Below are 14,542 nucleotides of genomic sequence, written 5' to 3'. Positions count from 1 at the left end.
GTCCATGTTGGATGCAGCGTGCGTAGGTCGTTGAATGGACTACGAAGTGCTACCAGGTGCAACGTACTATAATAGTACTGATCAGTACTAGTTGACCTTACACTGACTACAGTGTAGGTGAGGTGCCTCGTAACTTCACGTAAAAAAACAAAGGTACTGAGGAAGATTCCTATGAAGCTACGTGTCTTTAGCTTAAAGGTCTAGACTAATGCTTTAAAATAGAGAAAAGTAAAACTGAATTCATATATTGCGTTTCATACGTAACGATCTTCTACGAACTTATTAAATTAATAACTAACTAAGTATGGCGCCTCCTTGCGCACCGGGGTTGATTTAGACTTAAATCAACCAACCAATAGCTAATTTCGTATTGCATCAATATTACCCAATCTGGTAATATTGGAACTTCTTAAGTGAAATTAATGAAGCTATAATATTTTGTACTTCTTTATTAATTTCCTCTTATTGTAAGTAATATTTATAATCCTCTTATAAGAAATAATACTTACGTAACGGACACCCCGTTACCGATAAAACCACAAGTTGGTAACGATGCTTAAAAATTAATATTCCCCAAAAATATGGTGTCATGGCTCCTACGTCTAAAGCATGACAGCAGATAGCTAATAAATGGTTTAATATACATGTTAGTGGTCTTTCACAAAGGCCGTGAACAGCTATCCCGTGCGCAAAGTTAAAAAAATCTACAAAAGCAGTAGGGTTTGTCCATTTTCGCCGCATCAAATAATTTGAAAGAACATGGAATTCCCGACCGAATCGTGACCTTAACCCTGTCGAGTCTGATAGAATCGAACCGGAAATTGCTAATAAGAAAATGGCCGAATTTAATACAATCATATACCATATTTAACCTGACATTATTGTCAACCATGTAGCCCTTTTTACGTAAGTTGCCTCTTTTATCTGTAGCTCAATGTCAGGCTGCTGGAACTAGCTGGCTATATCTGGCAAGGCCTCAAACAATCACTTTAAGGAACCGTTTGCGACACAGCATGCGGAATTAATTCCTTGAACGGGCGCTTAAAATCCTGAGAAAAACGAGGACGAAAACTAAAAATATCGCAAAGGCATTTACATCATATTTCTCATAATTATATCAAAGTATGTTTAAATTGATCGAAACCGAAATGATATTGTCACCGATACAGAAAGTTGATCGAATAAGATGAGTGCACGTGACAACCCTATTATTTTTATACTTACCGTTAGTACCGGTGCTGAGCAGAAAATAGCGATGTGGTTATTTTTAAACATGACCATAATAGTTAGAAAAATGAGCGTGGCAAATATCGCAACTCCATTTTCAATTGCACTCATCAAGAAGTGAAGTTACTAGAACGCATCACGAAACACGCAAGAGATCTGTAGTGTCAACATATTCATTTGTACTTCAATAATAATGGGAGAAAAAAAGAATCTTTCGGTGAGCACTAGTGCACCGACTCAAGTTACACGCGAGGCTGCTCCCGTAATTAGGACTGTCCCGAATGGCGAAATTTCAAGCTATTTTGGCAAATGCCAGTACAAGACCGGCAAATGCTATAACGAACGCACTCTTAAGCGCAACGGTGCAGCTCACTCGCTTTGTGAAGAACATCGCGTGAAGCAAAATATGATTCAGCGTCGCAGTGATCGAAAGTATCAAACAGTGCACGCTATTCGTCGTCGAGAGCGTTCGCAGCGTCGCGCGGTATTAAAGAAGCAGGTCTCAATGGCAGTTGCTCAACAACTTTTCTATGAACACCAGCAGCAGAAAACATTGGGTATTCCGCTGCCACAGCACCACCCTCTCCATGTGCTAATTGCAAATGCTAATGACAAGACTACTGCCACTCCGAATGAAGTCGTCAGTTCTGCGGCCCCAGTACAACGGACAAGTTGCCCTTTGAAGTTCAAATTTTGCCCTCAGAGCAGTCATGGGAACCATGTCACCCCGTTCCATAGAAGTGCGAATGTTTTACCGACTGGGCTTTTATTAAAGAGAGAACCAATGCCTACAACTGCTGGGAGTTGTCCACCGAAAGCGGTGCTTAAAAAAATTGTGCCATCGACGTCGACAGACCAAAAGAATATGGAAAGTTTGATGAATGACAGTTTCGGATACATGCCTATTGCAACTTGTTCTGGAAACAAGGAGACGTGGAGTGACGACGACATTGAATTTCTTCAAACCGTCTTGTTGGCATGAAGGCTGTTCAAAAATATTTACATACTTCTTGCGTATTATTCATGTATTAAAGGAAATTACATTTTTTTACATTTTAATAAATCGACCCAATCTGATAGAAGTTGTTGTTTGCACATACGCAAGCGCTCGAATTCGAACGAGGCAGTTAAAATTACAAGAAAAGACTTTATTTTGTTGACGCTGTTGGCCAACACAGCGCCAAAAATTGGTCCAGGTCAGGCATGTTGCGTTTTGACGACGCTAACATTGTGGCGCTAAGTTCAGGAAACTACTCACGACGTTGTAATGGCACGAACGCGATTCCAGGACTTTGTTGCCGCCGCGCCTGACCTGGCAGCTGTGTAGTGGCATCGTCTGTCGGTAGGAAGCCATGCAAACTCATAGTACGAAAATGACAAAATTCAGCTTTTCATAATTTGTACTCACGTGAAAGGTCACGAAGGAATAGCAGCCATCATCAAAAGCAACGCGTGAAATTTCTTACGTTCATCTAAACTGGCAAAGGAGCCCTCTGCGACTTTACTAGCACTGCAAGGATTAGCAATGGCAAACAACTCTGGCCACTTGCCACGCCAGTATCAGGTGCCTTTTCGCACTAATGTGACAAGCAAAACGGCGAGCGATATAAAGACTTTAAACGATCTTTTGCAATATCAGCTGACTCGCGCCGCGAAAAAGCAGACACGACAAATTTGGTAAAGCAAAAATACGTTCGGTTTGTATCAAACAAGATCTACTTGAAAGGTTCGAGTCTGGCATAGCTGTTCCGAAACATGCCGCAGACAGGCCTGGAATAGATTCTCAGAGGTCTACTTCTACGGGTTCCCGCATGTTCTCCTCTCTAAGGCAGGAAATGATTTAATCAGGAGCTACGCCAATGTAGCTTTTACAAATTATAGTCAGCGCAATCTGTCACTTCCTGTCAAATCGCCACTCCTTGACGGCCCCTACGCCAGTGGCTTTGTCGCTCATAGCTACAGTTGTGGCGCCATCGATCAATGCCAAACCGACTTTATGGTGTCCACAATGCTTCGCGGTCAGGCAACACTAGCTTCGATGTAAAGATACTACCTGTACATACCTGCTCAAGGATACGGTGCAGTTTCACTTGGCATGGTAAGATCGCGCGAGGAGCGACCGAGCCTATCGTTGCTTCAAAGATCTTGCTCCTACTCCCTGCGTCGGGATGCTCAATCGCCCGTCTACAGGGCACTGCGAGTAAGGATAACGACGCTTAATCAAACTACCCCGGGTCCGACGATCTCATTACTCGATTTGCTATCACGACACACCTGCTACGTCTTTTATTTTTCTCGTTAGTATGAGCGTCCGCACTCAGTACAATGGCAGCAGAGATTACCGCCACCTCCATAGCCTCAAGACCACGGCTACAATTTTAACTCACTTGACGACACAAGCCACTCCAGCCATCCCTGGACGATACAAAAAGACACCGCCACGCCTCCCTGGTATCCATTCGCTCTTTTTTATCAGAGCGGCTCCTACTGTCGTACTGCCACCGCTTCAATGCACCGTTGGCCGCCAAAATCTTGACGTCACTTGTGCACGACGCCAGTCTCCCGTCGCCAATCAAGTTAAACCCGCTGTTAGCTCTCCAACCAGCCCTGCAATGACGCTCTTCCGTCCTGATTGTTCTAGGAAAGCTGCTACTCCTATACACCCAATCATTAGTCTAAAACTTAGACGCCCACTGTCGTTACGCGATCTGCTGACAAGCGAGTCCCCGTCTTCAATATCGACACAGCGCAGTACTCATGTCCACCACCGGCGCCAATGTGGCATCGCTGATTGTCAAAAATACGCACTTACTGGCGGGTTCTGCATTCGACACGGTGGTGGCAAGCGCTGCAATTATGAAGGTTGTCAGACGGTTGCACAGAGCGGAGGGCGATGCAAAGCCCACGGTGGTGGCAGCAAATGTAATGTGTCAGGCTGCAGTAATGTGGCGCGCCGCAAAGGGTTTTGCATGACGCATGGCGGGCGCCAGCAATGCAAAGTGAGAGGTTGCAATAAATGCGCACACGGAGGTGGCTTCTGTATCTCGCACGGAGGTGGCAAACGATGCTCGTCGAGTGCGTGCAACAAGAGCGCACAGGCAGGTGGATTTTGCTACAGCCACGGAGGAGGCAAACGCTGTGCTGCACCCGAGTGCTTCCAAGCCGCGCGCAAGGGCGGGCTTTGCATTCGGCATCGCAAGCTCGCGGCGGACAACGAGGTAGCAACCCGACGTTGACGTTGCAGGTGGGAGGGAAACTTCAACGACTATCACTCCTACATCTTTTTTTATTTTAAATAATCGTAAAACCCTTTTAATCGGATTATTTTTTTTCTTGCTATTTTTCCATTAACGGTTCATTTCCCCTTTCTACCTCTTCTCGAGTCGTCACTTGTTGGAACAGAAGAAGCCATCGTACGGGTGGCTGTCATTGTTCGTTGACTTGCCCCTCGGCCGTTTCTTCACCCGCTCGCGTCGTCTCCCGACCGAGCTAAGCTCTGCAACCGTCGCTTGCCCGATTATCTTCTGTTACTGGGCGTTCACAACATGAACGCCGCCTCAGCCGTCTTCACTATTCGACGTGTGCGTCTGTCGGAGACGCATGGTCTCACGATGGTGCTGCTGGATCAGATGACTTGTCGCCTTGGTGCTTGGGCGTCACGAACCAGGATTTAGAAGAATTTTTGAGATCAGCCGATTCACTCGATATTCACGATGTGAATGTTGATCAGTTGCTACAAGGGGAAGGCGAGTTCGGCGAGTTGGGCGAGTTGCTCAATGCTGACACAATTACTGAATTGGTCCCTTGCGTGGAACAGGATAAGTCTTTTAATGAACAATTTAGTGCTATAATTCGTGACGACATGCGAGATAATGAGAAATTGATTCGAGCAATGCTTTTGAAGTCTATAGAGAGTGCAGAGACGACGAAAGTGTCTTCTGGAAACGTTTCAGACGTGGTGGAGCTAGATAATCATATTGAAGCAGAGGTCTTGACGCTATTCAGCTCATTCAGCGATGTTGTCGTAAGCCCAGCAGGCGATAGCATAGACGAGGAGAATTTGGTGGATCTGCCGGATTTTTATTGTGAGATACAGGAGCACAACGTTGCAATTTGTCCGGGCGAAAACTCGTACCAATCTGCCGACAATGGCAATGACAATACGAAGAATGTAGGCGCAAAGTGTGGTTATTCGCTTGATAAAAATTGCGTCATTAGCCGCGAAGAAGTGCGAGATCCACCCGTGAAGCAGAATTTGACAGATTCGTTGGAAGAAAGTAAGGTGGCCTTGTTTATTTCAGAGCTTGAGCAGGCACGCACGATAGAAGCAACGAACCAGTCAATGAAGCTTGCCCCCGCCAACATTGACTCGCGAGTCTTCGTGCCCACTTTCTCAGTGCGAATAGAGCACAGCGATGATTTAAATGCGCGTCCAGCAATTGGCTTTGACAGCCACATGCTTGTTGGTCCGCCCAAAATCAACGTGGCAAGTCGCGAGGAGCGCGTTCGTCGATGCAAGTACAAGCGAAGATGTCGATCAGGGTCGACTACCAAGCTGCCAAACCCGTCACTGAGCAGCACCAGACGTGCTAGCGCCGCCAAGCGGCAGCGTGTAATCGGTCGCTTCGTGAGCGAAGCGCCGTCTTTCGTTTCCATTACTGCCCTTCAAAAGTGATAAAAGTCTCTTGTTAGCATGTCGATTAGAATATTCAGGTTTCGCGACAATTATATTTTGATTTCTATTCAAATTGTAAAAAAGGTCATTTGCAATTTTGTTGCACTTAGTGCTACCGCATTTTTATAATAAACAGTTATTTTTCGGTTATTCGGCTCCGACCTACCTCTTTGTCAAAAACGGTTATTTAGCAAATAAATCACAATTTCAGATTCAAAAAGTATTTTACATTCATTAACTATTTTGTATGGTATTAATGAATTTCAATCTAATAAGATTCTGTCGGTGTTTCGACTAAGCAATTGGACGCTGCCGGCGTTGTATCTGCTGGTTTACTCTGGGAATTTTCATTATTCCACGAATATAGTGACCAGCCAACCTTATGGCAAAACTTTCTCATATTGGCAATATTTGTTAAAATTACATTATTGTCATCAAATTGGCGTAATCGTAACCCTCCATAAGATAAGTATTGGGTGATACTATCGTGTTCAAGGGGACAGAACGCGTCACCGAAATTTTTATTACAGAGATATTAAGTTATAAAGTGTAAACTCCAATGCCTTGGTAATAATCTTAAAATTAATCTATTTGATCTAAAAGTACAATGCTTTTGCGCGACATGCTCGAGATGGTCCGACCTCTTACTTTGTAAAATGTTGAGCTACATGGCGGCGGCGCTTGGCATTCTAAGCCCAAGCGAAAGCTCACCCCCTTCTCATACATCTCCGACGAATCATAAAAATGGTTTCAAGCGCATGTCTCTTCGTCTGCGCAGCCGCGGGTGGCTCGACAGGTAAACCAGAACAAGGACTTGATGAACAAATTATCTCGAAGTCTCACAATTACGAATACTTGTTTGACCTAGAGAAAACGAGCTTTTTATCTTAATCCCGAGAAATGCGACGGCTACTTGCAACATTATTTTTTTTCCTGGAGATGTTCAAGACTTCCAAACAAACATGGCAACCGGCCCTTTTGCGGACTACAGCGACTACGCCTACGAGTCCGTTGCTGAGCTGCTAAGTAAAAAGTTTGGCAACACGTGCAATGTGTGGATAGTGCGTCCTCATCGCTTTAAACATGGCGCCTACAGCAGCTTTGATAATTTTCTTACGACGAATGAATATGGAGCAGCGACAAAATGTACAGATTGTTCTTCACGATATAGTAATGAGAGGATACTTAGATGTATGGCTCGTATAGATGACGCGACAGGCTCTAGTACAAAGCACTTAGCTTCATTAATGCAAAACACCCAAATTCTGCTAAGACGACAAGGAGGTACGGATCATTTGAAAGATTGCAGCTTCGGCTTTTGTAACTTTTGATTGGGTGTTTATTGTAGTGAATGTTTCAACAGTGCTTCCCATACGTCTCCTTGGATTTAGCAAGGGTGGCATTGTGCTGAATCAATTGGTGACGGAGCTTGTGCGGTATTCGTTTAATAAGAAACGCTCCAACAGCGGGCAGGTTCGACACGGATCTGTCTTTGCAAGTACACGACAGTTTTTTGCCGCTGTATGTATTGTTGTGCTTCAAGCTGATATTGTCTGCTGTAGCTATGATTCCAATTTAATAGTTTGGCTACTTTGATTCTGCAGATTCAATCTATTCATTGGCTGGATCCAGGCAATGGTTCTCTTAAAGGAACTATGCCTCTAGAAGAAGCGGCGTTGGCAGTACTCGCTCGATATAAGCAAGTTAATTATCTTTGGTTTTTATGCGTGTTTGTGTATTAACGACTATTATGCTTGTAGACACCTTCAATTATTCGTGCATGTGACACCATATCAGTATAATTCCAGGGACCGGGCGTGGATCAAAACCGAAGTCGAGAATTTTATTAAAAAGATGAAACTTCGAGGTGCCGATAGTAAGCTTATTGTGTACGTTAAAAAACGAGTGCGATACGCAAATTCCTTTTTTACATAACTCGCGGTTGTTGCAACAGCTATAATGAAGGCGGCAAAGGCTCACTGGCATCCCATTTCCATATCTTAAATGATTTTGAAGTGGACCGACCATCAAAATTAAATGGCGACAGGCTTTTAAGGCCACGATCACCTGAGCGGATAAATTTTGCATTCGAACCTAAAACGCTAATTATTCGTTGACATGCCTTTTCTCAAATGATGCTTTTTTTAATGTATGAGAAAGTAATATACTCGACAGTACAGGTTTCTGAGACACTAGATAAAATTGTAAACGACAGCATTTGCGATGATTCCCATTTTTTTATGAACTTGTGTCAATTTTGTTTGTCGAATCTCTTTCCTCACAAATGCCAAAAACCTATTACTAAATTTACTTAATATGCCTAACATTTTTAACAAAGACAATTCAGTATTACCGAGTCTCTTAAGGATTTGAAGCCGAGGAGACTAGAACACTCATATGGACCGAATTCTCTTTAATAAACGCAGATTATTATAATAATTTTTAGGATACATGCTTAAGCTACAGTAATATAGATTTACGCCCAACCCACTGCGTTACAAAAAAGCTGGCTTCATGCGTTTCTTAAGCTTGTCCAGCTCACATGCCATCAGCTCTTGGGACCAAAGGCGTAACGAGTCAATCATTTTTTTCTTGAGAAACTCGTTGGTCGTCGCACCATCGTCTATGTTTGAAACGTTGTTACTATTAATGGCCGTATACGACGCTCCAGTGACCACAACAACCGCGTCTCTAGCCGAGTCATTGTTTTTCGCAAACAAATTGCCATTCACGCCGTTAGAGCTGCCCATATCCGCGCCATCGTTTTCTAAATACGTCGACAGATCTTTAAAGAATCCAGCCATATCTTTCACACCATTTGGAAAGATCCTTCGCATTCGTTCAATAGCTTCATGATCTTTCTTTCGCTTCTCGACTTCTTGTGCTTCAATGGTCAAACCATTTCGTGTGGTGTGTTGCTTTCGATTCCGAAGACTCCGCACCCAACCATTGGATCCTCGAAAGTCCTCAATGCCAAGTTCCTGAGCGTACTGTTTCCCAACATCTCGAATCAGTGTATCCGTGATCGTATCATTCTTCTCTCGATTCATTTCAAACCAATTCTCCACGAGTCGATTCAGCTTGTCAAACTTGGATTTCTTATTAATGTGCTTGGAACACCCAGAGACATTGTCTTTATAATAAGCTTTCTTAAACTCCTCTTTGCGTTTGAGAATGCGGCTCACAGTGCTTTTGTTCAATCCAAATTGCTCGGCTAGACGAATCCCATTCACAACCTCCTTGCACTGCGGAGTCGCCATGCCCCCTTCTTGCTTACTACGGCTCGAGCTCTTGGGATCGTATTGATATTGCTCGGCTACTTCAATGAGCCGAATCTTGGTCTGCAAGTCAATACTAACGTTAGACCCTTGCTTCCTTTTCTTTCCTTTACGCGGATGGGTCACACCGGGCCCTTCATGAACCAACCGCCCTCTTGTACTACTAGTACCGGTCGGTACGTTAAGATTAATTGCGTCTGTTAAATATCGATATTCGTCGTTCGATTTCTGCATCTCCGTGTGAAAATCCCCGGTATTGCTGTTTTCAGTCTGAAAATATTGCTGTACACTAAGCTGCTGGTGGCGATGGAGACAGGATGTGGTCGATAGTGACGAACCCAGTGGAAGCAGCGACGGCGATGTGGGTAGCGTCAGCGGCATCGAAAGATGGGGCTCGCTCGACCGTGGGTTCTCGTGACTTAAAGTCTCGAAAGATGCCGCGGTTGCAGTCCGAGGCTTCGATGACATGCGCCGCTCAGAGTCTACAACATCGTGCAGCGAAAGTGCGAGCATTTCGTCATCGTGCGCAGATGCTTCCATCGAGGGACCGATGGCTGAGGTTGCTCGTTCAGTACTTTGTTGTTAATTCAGAGTCGGTTCGTGAGGTAGTAAAAGAGCATTATTTTGTGATTTAGATCACACAAAAAGATAAAATCACTTCCAAAAGAACGTTGAAGATGGCGGCGCATTAACACAAGCACGAGATATTACGTCGAGAGCTTTGCAGCGCAGAGCTTCACTCCTGGTTTTCTTATGGCTGTGGCTTCTCCATTGCTAAAGGAGTCGATGTTGTCTCGAGTGCGTGTGTAGTTGCTTGCGACTAACGTAATCGCATAGAACATAAGAATGAGATTCACTGCATGAGAAACGATCCATAAAAGCGCCTGTAGGCTGTAAATGACTATGGTTTTAGGCCGAGATCTGCCGTAAATTTGTCGTTTCCAGGTTGGACGAAAAATGATTTTTATAAAAAGGATTTTTCATTATCAAACTTACTGATTATATTTGCGGTCCAATGGTTACCCATAACAGCGAATGGGATTTTTACACCCTTTATCCGCACATTGTCCTCCTTTCTCCAAATACTTTTGGTGATAATCCTCAGCTACCCAAAATGTTTTGGCCTCTACAATTTCAGTCACAATGGGCTTGCTTAGCTTTTTCTGATGCTCCTCCTTGGATGCAAGAGCTAGCTTCCGCTGTTCCTCGCTCATGTAGTAGATTCCCGAGCGGTACTGAGTGCCTTTATCGTTCTTTTGGCGATTGAGTGTTGTGGGATCATGGATAGCCCAGAACTCTTGTAGCAGCGACTTGTAGCTCGTCTGAGACTCGTCAAACTCGATACGAATAGCTTCTGCGTGGTTGGTATTACCACTACAAACTTGACGATACGTAGGACTGTCCACGTTTCCTTGAGTGTAGCCGACAGAGGACTTGATCACGCCTGGAAGGCGGTCGAAGGCCAGCTGAACGCCCCAGAAGCAGCCGGCGGCAAAGGTTGCAACGCCTTGTGGCGAGCAAGTGTTGTTAATAGGATGATTGACAGCCATCGTGTAAATGCGAGACGACTGGAATCGGTGACACTTGAGATTGTGGCGGAGATTGCTTAAGTGCGGAGTCACCCAGCAGAGCATTTGTCAACGGTATCAAAAATGTTATGGGACAGCGTCTTTACATAATTTCTGGGCAGAAATTCTCATTTTGTGGATTTTGTAAATTTCTGGCGTAAAGAAATTACGAAAATGAAAAAAAATAAACTTCAACTCTATTTAGCCAGGCGATAACATTAAAGCCAAATATTCGCTTTTGTGTTGCAAAAGCGAGTTAATAAAGCTTAGTGTCGAAAGCTCGCAAATAGCCTACTAAATCCTTTTGTGGTGGCACGTTTACTTGCGGAAAATAGGCGGTCAGAAAGCTTTGCTTCTTGCCAATCTTTCCAGATGCCATACTGCATACTTTGTGCGCGCTTTTGTGCTGCATTCAATTTCTTTAGTCGCTGAGCGAGATACGACATCGCAGCAGGTCTACAAATATAGAGTCAAAAATTAAGTTTATTTAAGTGCTTTGTACATCCAAAAAGCAAGGAAGAAGACAAAAAGACGACTTACGATCCGTTGTCGTAATCTTTGAGATTTTCAGGGATACACTTGGCGTAGCCTTGAGAAATTAGTTCATGCGCGAAATCTTTACCCAAAGGCGGCTACAAAATGTAACTTCAGAGCTGCCAAAATGTCTACAAACATGGTAGGCAACGTACCTTCCAAAACGTCATTATGCAAGTCGCGATGCTCTCACTGTCTTTCACATTGTGCCTAGGGGCCACCAATATATAACAGTTGTAAGAGATACCGTGTAGTCAATCAAATTCTTTTTAATAAATCAATAATCTCACCTTTGCAGCAATCGAATCGTCAAGTATCGATTAGACGAGATGAAATTAGACCAGACCCACTCCTCCGAACTCTTGGCTACGTCGACACCAAAGGGCCGCACTGCCAGCAATCCTGCTCTTTTCGTTTCGTTAGAAGCGCTAGCGATTGTCGGAAGTGGTGGCAGCACGTCTTTTAACATTAAACGACGGAAAATAGGCGTATGATACACATAGAAGACGCTTGGGTCTTCTCTCGCCTGGCGAATCATCCGTACACGGAGCTTCTTGCGCCTCATAAATTGCCAAGGCGGAATGTCTTCCACACTATTAAAGCGCGTGAGCACACCGCTAAGCTTAATGGACGCAACAGCTGACACTGCCACAGTTACAATTAGCCCTACGCGGAAGAGCAATAGGTGCGAATCGATTGTCTGCTGTGTTTCAATCACGAGTCTTCCCAAATGGCAACGAAGACTTTGGTCATTATTGGTGTCGTGGCCTTTAGACAACGGTAGTTCCTGTTGTTTTTGGATCTTATTCGTAGGTGGCTCGCGTTTGTCCTTTGCCTCTTCTTGCTGGGTGCTTTCATGAAGCGACACATTGACCATTGTTGAAATACATTAATGACTGTGCTCACAATAGTGACGGAAGTAGTTACAATCATCTGATAACAGCTAAATGGATAAATTTACGACGAAAATGTAAACCTTTACGCTTAAAAGCTGTGTTCAATAAGTACTTTTTAATTTGCAGTACCCGTAATCCCCTTCTCTTTTGCAGCATAGTATTTCCGGCTCTCTTCAAAGTATTCGTTCGGATGATTGATAAGGATATCAGGATCACTGTTCGCATGCGTGGCTTCAAAGTATTTTTTGCAAGCAATCTGGTAATGATGGTTTTCCGCAAGTGTCACGATCTCGTGTTTGTCGCCCTCTGAAATGCCCTGCAGCGCCTTCCGCAGGTGCTCCTGCTCGAAATGACGAAACGGACAGCCGTGATACTCGCCACTTTTCGGTGGATCCCCCGTGATAATACGCATACAATTCGAAGGTGCATAGTCTTTGCGTTTTCCCTCCTTCCCGTAGTTGTGACGAATATTATACGCATACTTTTTATTAAAGTCATCCACGGACATGGTTTTGCAAAACTCTTGTTTCCAGTACGCAATTGCATCGTCAAGGTGCAGTCCAATACCTTTTAGAAAGAGGCCATATTGCTGTCGGCCTGCAAATTTCAAGTGGTGAGTGAGTTTTAATCCTTTATGCAAGGACCGCATGCAAAGGGGCATGGAGATCGCTGCAAGACTATCAATCCTATCGGGTCGAATAGCATTCTCGCCACTACAAACAGGAGCTGACGAGTAATCGGCATCAATGTGGTGAATCGCCAGATTCGATAACACGGGCGCAAGACGATCGTCTTTACTAATTAGCGAGCGATTGTATTTACGAAAAGCCCCGGATAATTCCTTGGAGAGCTAGTTCATACAATTCGTCATGAGAGAATAATAAATCGAGATTTCTTTTGTCAACCAAAGAAACGTCATAGTGCCTTACATTGGCACGAAAGGCTGCAAAGAGAATCGATACGACGTGTTCAAATGGTACATACGCCGTCCCAGTCTCAATATACACGCGTCGAGTTGCAAGCAAATCTAATGCCTCGGTAAATGGGACTTTGAAAAACGCGGGCAGTGGCTGGCCACGAATTTTGAGGTCGTTGGCGTCTCGCACAGCCTTTAACTTGCTCTGTCTCGCTTCAATTTCTTTCTTTGTCGCCTGCACGTATTCTTTAAATCATCAGCTTCGTAATTCTTACAAAGGTACTACCAATGCTCTCACCTCTTCGTACGACAGCCCGTTTTCCTTCATGAATTGAATCTTCTCGTCTCTTGTCAATTTATCGAGACGATATCTGCGTCACATTCGTATGAAACGTGCATATTATAAAAGGCTCAAGAGCATACGCGCGTAGCAAAAGCTATCACTTCTTTACCGGAATAGTGTACTCTCTTGGATGAGAAACCAGCGACGTAGCTCCTCGGTCTGACAAAAGGCCATGCGCAGGAAGAAGTGGGATAGCACGTCCTTGGCCGTGTCGTCTTCTGCTTGCCCTTTTCGTTTGGAAATGGTGAAGCGAAGCGGCATGTGCTTCGCAAGCGTCTTCTCTAGCCTAATTTCGCGGTCTTTCATTTGCATGCTACGCAAGCGATAATTCTCGACGGCTTTAAGCACGTGCAACCTATCGATGGCGAACTCTTCAAACTGCTCAAGTGATACTTCTATTAAAGGTGCCTCGTTATACATTGAAAGCATTGATATCCCATGGCGAGGCACGTGCGCCCGTCGTCTACTGTTGCCCACATTTTGCATAGCCTGTTGCAGAAAGTTGGCACGAGATGTGTCCTACCGATTCCCGCCAAAATACTTAAGTTCACATTCTTGTGGACCACCGACATGTGAGTTACAATTGTGTGCAAGGTTAAAGGATGACTATCACTCTTGGAAGTCAATGTCGAAGCTCAGGCACTCTGAAAGTGTCTAGAATTCCCAAAGCGTTCCATGCCCTTTATTTCCCCACTTTCACGTAAAGCGGGACAGGAATAATTATACAGACAATAAGCAATAAGTTGGTGTCGGCTTGCATGACTACCCGTATGTCAAATATCGAGCTGGAAATGGAAACATTGTGTAACGGGGTGTATCGTTACATGAAATTAACACTGAAAGGTTGTTAGTTAATATATTATCTAAAAGGTACCTCACCCAACGCCCTAAGTATTCTGGTTGAGTGTCGTCACGGGAGCGGTTATCCGGCTCCTCGTGCGCACTTACCAAGTGGGATGTAGTTTTCAGACTGATTTATATTTAATCGTATTAAATATAAATACTTATTTTTACCAATTAAAATGTCATCTCTATAGATAACACTTAATATGTATTGCGAGTGTATCTTTCTAGATACCACGCGTAACGGATAACGCTAGCCGTC

At 44.2% G+C, this 14,542-nt stretch overlaps 9 protein-coding genes across 9 annotated transcripts; 3 read left to right on the top strand and 6 right to left on the bottom strand.

Annotated features, from left to right (window-relative positions):
• Positions 1–1,420: 1,420 nt before the first annotated feature.
• CCR75_006973 (uncharacterized protein) lies at positions 1,421–2,209 on the top strand (the record flags this gene model as incomplete). Its single annotated transcript, XM_067965037.1, has 1 exon — positions 1,421–2,209. One exon carries the CDS (start codon positions 1,421–1,423, stop codon positions 2,207–2,209), a length of 789 nt encoding a protein of 262 aa, XP_067818240.1.
• A 912-nt stretch (positions 2,210–3,121) lies between these two features.
• Positions 3,122–3,640, bottom strand: CCR75_006974 (uncharacterized protein; the record flags this gene model as incomplete). Its single annotated transcript, XM_067965038.1, is given in 4 exon segments — positions 3,122–3,256; positions 3,291–3,411; positions 3,502–3,597; positions 3,615–3,640. The coding sequence occupies 4 exon segments, from the start codon at positions 3,638–3,640 to the stop codon at positions 3,122–3,124; spliced, it is 378 nt and encodes a 125-aa protein (XP_067818235.1).
• Positions 3,641–4,157: 517 nt separating this feature from the next.
• On the bottom strand, positions 4,158–4,657 carry CCR75_006975 (uncharacterized protein; the record flags this gene model as incomplete). The annotated part of the gene is made up of 2 exons (XM_067965039.1): positions 4,158–4,501; positions 4,600–4,657. 2 exons carry the CDS (start codon positions 4,655–4,657, stop codon positions 4,158–4,160), a joined length of 402 nt encoding a protein of 133 aa, XP_067818234.1.
• Positions 4,658–4,772: 115 nt separating this feature from the next.
• CCR75_006976 (uncharacterized protein) lies at positions 4,773–5,902 on the top strand (the record flags this gene model as incomplete). Its single annotated transcript, XM_067965040.1, has 2 exons — positions 4,773–4,872; positions 4,920–5,902. The coding sequence occupies 2 exons, from the start codon at positions 4,773–4,775 to the stop codon at positions 5,900–5,902; spliced, it is 1,083 nt and encodes a 360-aa protein (XP_067818237.1).
• A 656-nt stretch (positions 5,903–6,558) lies between these two features.
• Positions 6,559–8,139, top strand: CCR75_006977 (uncharacterized protein; the record flags this gene model as incomplete). Its single annotated transcript, XM_067965041.1, has 7 exons — positions 6,559–6,698; positions 6,771–7,048; positions 7,109–7,186; positions 7,251–7,423; positions 7,507–7,631; positions 7,663–7,791; positions 7,857–8,139. The coding sequence occupies 7 exons, from the start codon at positions 6,559–6,561 to the stop codon at positions 8,017–8,019; spliced, it is 1,086 nt and encodes a 361-aa protein (XP_067818236.1). The 3' UTR covers positions 8,020–8,139.
• A 258-nt stretch (positions 8,140–8,397) lies between these two features.
• CCR75_006978 (uncharacterized protein) lies at positions 8,398–9,720 on the bottom strand (the record flags this gene model as incomplete). Its single annotated transcript, XM_067965042.1, has 1 exon — positions 8,398–9,720. The coding sequence occupies one exon, from the start codon at positions 9,718–9,720 to the stop codon at positions 8,398–8,400; it is 1,323 nt and encodes a 440-aa protein (XP_067818233.1).
• A 479-nt stretch (positions 9,721–10,199) lies between these two features.
• CCR75_006979 (uncharacterized protein) lies at positions 10,200–10,730 on the bottom strand (the record flags this gene model as incomplete). Its single annotated transcript, XM_067965043.1, has 1 exon — positions 10,200–10,730. The coding sequence occupies one exon, from the start codon at positions 10,728–10,730 to the stop codon at positions 10,200–10,202; it is 531 nt and encodes a 176-aa protein (XP_067818232.1).
• A 284-nt stretch (positions 10,731–11,014) lies between these two features.
• CCR75_006980 (uncharacterized protein) lies at positions 11,015–12,159 on the bottom strand (the record flags this gene model as incomplete). The annotated part of the gene is made up of 4 exons (XM_067965044.1): positions 11,015–11,204; positions 11,289–11,380; positions 11,438–11,492; positions 11,573–12,159. 4 exons carry the CDS (start codon positions 12,157–12,159, stop codon positions 11,015–11,017), a joined length of 924 nt encoding a protein of 307 aa, XP_067818540.1.
• Positions 12,160–12,214: 55 nt separating this feature from the next.
• On the bottom strand, positions 12,215–13,951 carry CCR75_006981 (uncharacterized protein). Its single transcript, XM_067965045.1, has 4 exons — positions 13,547–13,951; positions 13,393–13,465; positions 13,108–13,329; positions 12,215–13,028 (listed from the first exon to the last, which is right to left on the bottom strand). Exons 1-4 carry the CDS (start codon positions 13,921–13,923, stop codon positions 12,294–12,296), a joined length of 1,407 nt encoding a protein of 468 aa, XP_067818541.1. The 5' UTR covers positions 13,924–13,951; the 3' UTR covers positions 12,215–12,293.
• Positions 13,952–14,542: the final 591 nt, after the last annotated feature.

This window comes from Bremia lactucae, linkage group LG9, assembly GCF_004359215.1.
Source record: "Bremia lactucae strain SF5 linkage group LG9, whole genome shotgun sequence".
NCBI classification, from domain to species: domain Eukaryota; phylum Oomycota; class Peronosporomycetes; order Peronosporales; family Peronosporaceae; genus Bremia; species Bremia lactucae.
The sequence above is the reverse complement of the archived record's forward strand: the minus strand, read 5'-3'. Positions and strand labels throughout refer to the sequence as shown.

Excerpts from the sequence above, each read along its gene's own strand:
- CCR75_006981 (XM_067965045.1), bottom strand. The coding sequence starts at position 13,923 with ATGCAAAATGTGGGCAACAGTAGACGACGGGCGCACGTGCCTCGCCAT. Across the intron at positions 13,466-13,546 it reads CAAGAGAGTACACTATTCCG|ATATCGTCTCGATAAATTGA; the intron begins GTAAAGAAGTGA and ends AATGTGACGCAG. Across the intron at positions 13,029-13,107 it reads TTGCAGCCTTTCGTGCCAAT|CTCTCCAAGGAATTATCCGG; the intron begins GTAAGGCACTAT and ends TGTATGAACTAG.